General features: G+C 29.3%; 1 protein-coding gene across 1 annotated transcript; it reads right to left on the bottom strand.

Moving 5' to 3' along the window:
- Window positions 1-722: 722 nt before the first annotated feature.
- Window positions 723-6,087, bottom strand: LOC124911532 (putative zinc transporter At3g08650). Its single transcript, XM_047452032.1, has 6 exons — window positions 5,794-6,087; window positions 5,004-5,596; window positions 3,849-4,133; window positions 3,154-3,282; window positions 2,645-2,742; window positions 723-1,792 (listed from the first exon to the last, which is right to left on the bottom strand). Exons 2-6 carry the CDS (start codon window positions 5,454-5,456, stop codon window positions 976-978), a joined length of 1,782 nt encoding a protein of 593 aa, XP_047307988.1. The 5' UTR covers window positions 5,457-5,596; window positions 5,794-6,087; the 3' UTR covers window positions 723-975.
- Between the last annotated feature and the right edge of the window lie 2,768 nt (window positions 6,088-8,855).

Genomic DNA, 8,855 nt, shown 5'->3' with positions numbered 1-8,855 from the left:
TTCTTGGAAGAAAAGTAAATGTAATAATAAGACTTATTTGAATTTATTGGAATTTATTTTCATTTTTAATTTTGTTCACGTTTCATTTTCAGTTTTTTTTCTTCTTTTTGAAAGTTTCTTACATTCACGATCATTTTTTTAATCAAAAATTTACCCATAAAAATAAAATAAAATTATTTAACCTTCATCTAACAACATTTTCACTCAAAAATCAGATCTTTCCGAACCGAAGTGAGAGAAGGAGGGAAGGCGCGCAAGAAAAATTACGTCCCACAATATTTGTTAATACATTACAATTATTTTGACAGAATAACACTTGATTTATGAAAATATTAATATATCTTATTTTAATTTTATTAGATTTAAATTTTAAATATAAAAATACACAATAATAATTTATCTTATTAAAATCTTAAATAACTTATCATATATATATATTTTTTTTTTATCTTATTAAAATCTTAAATAACCTATTTTTTTTTTTTGTATAAACAAATCTTTTTCAAATAAAATTCAAAAATCAATATTAGCTTGGAAGACAAAATCATAACTAGTAGTACAATTGGGATTGGTCTTGGAAGCACATAAAACAAAACAAAATCCAACTCTATCTACAATCTTCATTATTATTCTCTTTTCACCAAACAATATTTGATTATTTTCTCACACAAATCAGATTAATAAAGAAAAAACAAACAAGCTTAAGGAAAGCCTACAACCTATTTATTGTCATCTTCTTCTCATCAAACTTCAAATTCAAACCATATATCAGCCTCCATCCATATTACATTATATCAAAGAATAACAAAAACATCAGTAGTAGTATTAGTAATACAGTTTAAAATTTCAAACCAAAAAAAAGTTACCAAAAATAAATCCAGAAATTATTATCCCTTGTTTGCTTCACTCTATATCTACAATCAATCTTCATCAATTGATAACCAGCATTAATCTTTTCTATCTACATCCTTCTTCCTATCTCACAGCCTCCGGCGCCGAATTACAATAAGGCGTATGCAAACACACGAGCTTAGTACCCGTCAAACAAACCACAGCCGAAACCATCCCAACAAAAATCCCAAACGCGCTCTTCCCCGCATCTAACTTCACCGCCCTCCTAACAATACTCCCAAAACAAGGCAACAATCCTCCACAAGCAAACACCATTAAATGATCAAGTCCGCTATAATCAATCCCTGCGAGCATTGCCCCTATAGCCGAAACAGGCCCCACGAACCCAATCAAGGCCGCAGCAGCGAGCGACCCATGCCAGCTGTCGGTCGCCCCAAATATACAGCTGGCAACCGCTGCTCCTCTTGGGAGCCCGTGGAGAGAAACAGGAAGGACCATGTGTCGCCCTAGCCCGTAGGCTTTGGGCGCAGCCACTCCTAATGCGAGACCCTCGGCTAGAGCGTGAAGAGCGATTGCTCCACATGATAAGAATGATTGGAGTGTGAGTGCGCTGAGCGAGAAGAAGCCGGGGAAGGTTGATAGGTTGTGAGAGGAGTTGGTTTTGCGATTCACTAGTTTCGAGGCTTTTGATATGGATATGTGGACGAATGAGAATCCGGATGATAGTAGGAGGATAACGGGGATGAATTCCATTTTGGAAGATAGAATTAGTTGTAAGGGACGCCAGGTGGCAAGAACGAAAGCGATGCCTGCAGCTATGCCGGAGAGGAGGGCGTGTTTGAGACGTAATGAGAGTGCGAAGGATACGAGAACAATGCCACCGAGTAGAGGGCCTAGTCCGAATAGGAGAGATACCAAGAAACCGGATACGTTTTCTGAACTGCAATGCATCAACAGAAGCATTATACAAGTTTTCAAGTTTTCTGAACACACACAAAGACTCAAACTTTTTGACAATTTTTTGTTTGGATCTGTTGTATTATTTTTAAATAGCTCTTATCATGTTACTTGTCTTTTCAAACATGAAATCACTTCATTTATTAACTAAAATATCCTTACTTTATTTCATATTAAATTTTAAATGAAAATAACACTTTAATAATTGAACCCAAATAATTAAAAAAAACACTTTTTCATCAAACATGACTTTCAAATAACCCCACATATCCAAAAAAAAAAAAAAGTGTTTCCATTTTGGGTAATTTGTGTTGTCTATAAGCATTCCACTTTTTTGCTAGTGGGGCCAAAAAAAAAGTTGGGACTTATTCTATTATTTGGTTTGGATTTTTATGAGTTTTTTTTTCATATAAACTTGTTTGATAAAAAGAAATTGGGTTATTTGGGATTTATTTAGGATGGATTACTACAATGTCTTAAAATTAAATTTATTAAAAGTAGAATAAGGTATTTTAGTATATTAGTTGAAGAATTAAGTCATTTGATGGTTAGATAGAAAGAATGATAGTGTCAAACAAGCTCTAGAGTAATTTGGGGAAAAACTTTGATTGATGGTTTGAATGATAATGGGATATGAAGAACCCTTCATCAAACAAGGCCTAAGTTGTTTTTGGTTACTGCATGAAAAGTTTTGGTAGTATCCCAATGGCAAAGAGATTTTATCAATTAATTATATTGGGATAAAGAATTCTTTTATGCAAAAGCAAATGAAGTTTTTCTTTCGTTTAAAAAACACACATTTTGAGGGTCGGATGAAGGAAATTGAAGAACTTACTCGTAGTTATCGGTAAGATTTTGGAATGCAACACCAAGAGCTTCCATAAAAGCTACTGAAAGTGTAGCTGCAGATGCAACATGAGATGGAGAAGCATCCTATAACACAAAAGAAAGCATGTAGAAGCTAATCAAAATACAAGAAAACAGTAAAATAAAGATTCTAAACATAGGAGAAGTCAAACGTTCTACTTCGTCCCAATCCGGACCAATATCGGTGATAGAGGCAAAGGTTTCATGTGACACTCTTGGAGCTAATTCAATTAGCTTTGAGAGTGAACACAATGAGAGATAAAATCTCACCAACCTATCAGGGGTGGAGTCTTTCTTGGAAATTATCATTTGTTCGTTGAACATATGCATTTGGTATTTTATCACAGTTTATTATTTACTAATTTATTCATATCGATGTGTTTCAGCAGGTATAACTAAAATGTTTCACCTCAAGAGTATGGGTTAATCCTTAAAATCAAATTTATTAAACCATGCGAAAAGGACTAGCTATTTTACCTTGAATCCATCTGGAAGAACTTCAGCAATGACTATCCAAATCATACACCCAGCAGCAAATCCAGTACAAAAAGGCAGGAACTTGTTAAATGCATCCGCACATATATATGAAGGAACCGCTACAATTGGCTGACATAAGGAAATTTCAATATTCTAGTAAATAATACATCATGTTTCTATTATTAGAAGCCACAAAACCATACACTATTAGGTTTTTCCAGTTCAGTAGAGTTAGTATGAACAAAAACATGCTGATGAACATCTATATAATAAAAACATGTTAATGGAATAAAGTTCATTTGATAACTGCTATCTAAAGTTACTTAATTATTTAGATTCAACTCAAATAAGTTTAAAAAATACGGTAAGTAATGAATACTTAATTCGGTAATATAGTTACAGCATACAAAAGACAATTTTCTCACTGAGAATAAAATAATTTTTTAAGTACTTACCGACACTAGCTCCAACTTTCATAGAATCAAATTACATATCAAATATTAAAATTCAGATATTTTCATTTAGTTTATTCAATATTTTATTCTTCACACAGTTCAGCGCTTAAAATTCAGTATATTTAACATCTAATGTATGAACAAAAACATACTAATGGAATAGAAGAACATACAATGAACATCTATTTTCTAATCTTACAACAAAATTCTGAAAATTATGTGCTTTAAGAAAAGTATTACCTGTGGAAGTGAAGTAATTATGCTCCACAACATAGCATTTTGAGGAGAAACCCCTCTTGAAGCAAGAACCATACTCACAGCTAAGCCCTCGGGTATATTATGTACAGCAATAGCCAAAGTTACCAATATGCCCTGTGAAAGACCTTTTGACCCAGCAAAAGACACCCCAACACCAGCGCCTTCACCAAACGAGTGCAGGGTCATTATCCCCACTACAAGGATGGCTCTAGCTGCATCTGCACCTTTTATGTCCAGCATACTAACTTCTCCATATTGTTCTAGAATCTGAATGACATAACTACTCAGTCAATAAATATGGCAAAAAAGATGATGCAGATGTAGACACAATTGAACAATAACAAAATTTTGAAACGCGCCAAGTAGATGTCAAACCAGCAAGCCTTTGTTTAAGGAGTAGACACTCTAACCACTAAACTACACTACATTGGAACAAAGACAATTAAAGTGTTGAACAAATGCAACAACCAGTAGTAACCAAGTAACAATACCAACCTAATTTTTTTATTCCATGGACATGCTAATTTATATCTTAAAAGATAATAATAACAATTCAATATTTAACAAGTTAATGCATAGCAGCTAAAAACAAACAAATGTAGCATGCTTCATCAGTTTCAAGTTGTAATTTGTCATCCCAACAGTAGTATATATTTCAAACTAAACCAATTTTCAGTACAAGGGGTGATCACGGTTTATGCTCTCATTACCCCATATTTGGTCCCAATAGATTTATCTATATTCTATCAAGACCATATATTAGGCGGATCAGATGTTTTACAGTTGGGATCAGGTAGGGTCAGGTTGAACGGTTGTGCTGTTCACCCCTAGATCCTTCTAGAAACTTGAGGGAGTGTAGGGAAGACAGGCACTTTGTATATAAAGTACATTAACATGAAAGGATTCCTATACAAATCTAGTTGACTTCACAGGCTCATAGCTAAAAGAAGCAACACAAACAAAGAGATAGAAAAGTGAAATAACGTACGAGGTTACAATGCAGTATTGACACACCAATGATGTAAACAAAAGAAGAAAAAAGAAAACAATTGATTGTAGTATTGACACACCAATGAAGTAAACAAAAACAGAAAAAAGAACACAATTGTTAAAATTGACGGAGAAAGGACAACACACCTTCTTACAGAGCCAAATAAAGATTCCACCAGACAAAATTCCAATTACAACCCAACTACCACTACCATGTTCTTGACCTTCCTGTACGAGATCAAAGCTGGCTGCCAACATCACACCAGCTGCCATTCCATTACATATCCCTGCCCACTGGGGATCAAGTTCTAGAAAGAAAAATGGCACAGAACCTAAACCAGTCGCAGCAGCCATTGCCAAAGTAAGGAGTGCAACCGTCGAAACTGGAACTCTTTCATGTACATCTCTCTTCCCATTCTGTCCATTATTGGATTCAACAGAATTATCAATCACATTACCCCCTCCATTAATCAATGGAGAAGCTCTAAAACCAGGTGGATTTACTTTTACTGGTTCTGCTGCAACATAACCATATGAAATCGCAAGACACAACAAAGACAAGATAACTACGAAGAGAACAGGTCTACATTTCAAATCCATTCTTGATTCTATACGTTAAAGATACAAAATAATGTTGCTTCCTTCACATAAATATCAAAAATCTCTGAAAAAAATAATGGGTCACGGCAGTCCTCCTAAAGTTAAAGCATTTAGCTAGCAGAGAAGTTAGATCACCACTCCTGCAACAAAATGTGAATTGAAATCAACAAAAGAAGATTAACAGTGTTGATTATCCAGCCTATATACTACATTTCTTAAGAAATGATAATGACCCAAAACCGAAGATCGTATAAGTTATATAACCCATGATTCAATAAAGGAAAAGATGATCGAACTAAAAGTGAATATATTCATTCGATCAAATACATCAACTTACCAGGAGAACTGCCCTCTCCCTGGAGAGGAAATCGCAACTGGGTTGATATGAGAAGAAATAAACCCTAAACAGTGATGTTTCTTTCCTCTATTTTTTTATATAAGAAACAAGGCAAATCTACAAAGAGATTACGGAATCTAATTGAGCCCCATCCGGACATAAGTTTCAAGGATATAGAAGGAAAGATAATCGGAGAGAAAAATATGTAATTCAGACTGAATGGGATACACAAAATTCCAGAATTATTTGCGCGGATTGACTTTTTGACGATCTTCAGAAATGCAGAAGAGAGAGAGAAAGAGAAACCGGTGGGCGCCTGAGTTTTGAAGATGGGGATCATATTAGGACTACTATGAGAAATTGGAGGACTTGTTCACACTTAGTAAAAAACGGTTCTAAAGTATTATTATTATTATGATAATATTTTAAATGGATATTAAAGTCAAAACATTTGGAAAGATAAAATTAAATAAAACAAACAAAATTAATTAATTTTTACTAAGAAAAAACACTTTAATTTAAGTGAAATGTTATAATAATCTAATAGGATAAACTTTTTATTAGTCATTTTTAGGGGTGTGTCGGTACAGTATATCTTAATATTTTATTCATACATTACCTAAAATTTCGGTGTGTAAAAAATGCATACATTTACCTTACCTTAATTTCGGTATACAAAAAAATTATATATTTACCTTACCTTAGTTTCAGTATACCTTAATTTAGGTACGGTATCAGTATTATACCTTTTATACATAAAAAAATATATTAACTTAAAAAAATAAATCTCATCGATAAGTTAGAGAGGGTATATATTGAATAATATTTCAGTATGATTATATTTTGATATTATTCAAAAAATTATATTTTTATAATTAAATTAATTTAACTTATAAATACTATTTCGTATTTCGGTATATCTCAATATACCAAAAAATTTTAAATCTCATACATTTGTCGTACCAATAATTTCGGTATGGTATTATACCTTATATTTTTTCGATATACCTTAAATATCGATATTTTCGATATATTACAGTATAATATTTTCGATATACCTTTAAAATCGGTAATTTTTCACCATCCTAGTTATCTCTTATTAATTGTGTTTTTCTTCTTATTTGAAACATTCACTTAAACTATTAAAACACTTTAATTTAAGTGAAATTTTATAACAATCTAAAATGCATTATTCTAAGACCGATTTTCATGATATCTAAACCTACATAAAAAAACATTATTTATTGTCCATGAAATGGACATTTAATGATCAACCGAGGATGTTGTTAGCATATATAGATATAGTTATTTAGGGGCAAAAATTATAGATACTTTTTATATATAAAAATATAGTACAATAAAATATGGAAAATGTTAATTTTTAGGATACTGAAAATATTATCGATATCAAAATTATTAATATAAGGTAAAAGTATGAGATTTTCAAAATTTATGTATCAATAAATCAACGAATTTTAATAAATTTATTTATTTTTTCGAACATATTTTAGGCTTAATTTTTAAGATAGATATTATATCTATATTTTTAACAACTTTATTTATTTCTTAAATATATTTGATATATAATAAAATATAATTTTTAAAAATTAAATCAAAATATAATTATATTATATTATTAATATATGTTATCCTTAAACATTTTATTTTATGAAATATAAAATTAATTTAATTTCACTATATTTTATCTTTTAAAATAGACTTAATATTGTAGTATTATAGGTTGTCAAATTCATATTAAAAAAAAAAAAAGCTTCAAAGCAAAACTCCAACTAAACATAGAGTATTATCAATTTGTTTTAAGCATCTTTATGCTAAGGAGTATTATGATAGGTGACCCTTCCTCAATCACTTATTTTCTTTTTCAAAAAAGTATTATCAATTTGTAAAAAAAAAATTGCAGTTGCAAAAGTAATGGAGGACCATTTTGAATCCCTCTTTCACTTTCATTCTAGAATATTATATTTATATTTAATATTTTTTTAGTTTTTAAACAAAAGTGTATTCTCACAAATTATATATTCATTAGTATATGTTTTTTCATTATAACATTATATTTGTACATAAAATAAAAAGTTATAATTTTATATAATATTTAATTTTTATAATCATTTAATTATGGAAAATAAGTAATTAAATATAAGGTTTTAATTTTTTTTTAAAAGATAATATATAAATATTAATTAAATATTTTTAAATAAATTAAAATTTTAAATTAATTATAATATCTATAACTAATATATATTATATATGTCACTCTATTTTTCTCTTATATACATGCATGACATTTACTTTGTTTTTAATTATGTATTGATATTTTTGTAATTAGTTTCTTAATCTAAAGAGTGAATAATAATTAAATATTATAATATATATATATATATATATATATATATATATATATATATATATAATAGATTAAAATTGAAATTTGGTCATTGTTATTTTTAGAAGAAACATTTTAATTTCAGTTAGAACAATCTTATTTTACAAGTTATGTCTAAACATTATTTTACCTAACTATTAAAGTTATTTATATAATTATTTAAATAATATAACTATATGTATTTAATCACACCTTAAAGTTATTTGTGCAAATTATCATCGAAAGAGATAAACATTACAGGTAGACTCAACTTTTGAATTTATTTTATATATCTACTAAATTTAAATTATTATTAATTATAAATTGAGAAAGTATTCATATTTCATTATACAACTTACAAATATTCTCATAATATATCATTATTTCAACATAATTTTATTTTTCTCTTATAAATTATATCACTTAATTTATTAATTAAAATATAAAATTCTTATTATTTTATATTATATATTACTATTTAAATTGTTAAATTGGACTACTTGTTTAGGAGATAATTGAGATTTTGAATCTTTTTTTTTTAAACTTTACAATTTGGAGCTCATTGTTATTAAAATTTACAAAATAAGCTTTTGTCTTTAACTGGTTCAAAATACGGTTAACTTATTATCTATATGATATTTATAAATAAATAAATAAAATATCTATGTCACTAATTTAA

This window comes from Impatiens glandulifera, chromosome 8, assembly GCF_907164915.1.
Source record: "Impatiens glandulifera chromosome 8, dImpGla2.1, whole genome shotgun sequence".
Taxonomy (NCBI): Eukaryota; Viridiplantae; Streptophyta; class Magnoliopsida; order Ericales; family Balsaminaceae; genus Impatiens; species Impatiens glandulifera.
Note: the sequence above shows the minus strand (reverse complement) of the source record. Positions and strands in the feature narration are given on the sequence as shown.

What these genes read in the sequence shown, in the direction of transcription:
- LOC124911532 (XM_047452032.1), bottom strand. Translation starts at nt 5,456, where the DNA reads ATGGATTTGAAATGTAGACCTGTTCTCTTCGTAGTTATCTTGTCTTTG. An exon ending in TTCTTCCAGATGGATTCAAG is followed by an intron (nt 2,743 to 3,153) that starts GTAAAATAGCTA and finishes TTTGTGTTATAG; the next exon opens with GATGCTTCTCCATCTCATGT. An exon ending in AATCTTACCGATAACTACGA is followed by an intron (nt 1,793 to 2,644) that starts GTAAGTTCTTCA and finishes GATGCATTGCAG; the next exon opens with TTCAGAAAACGTATCCGGTT.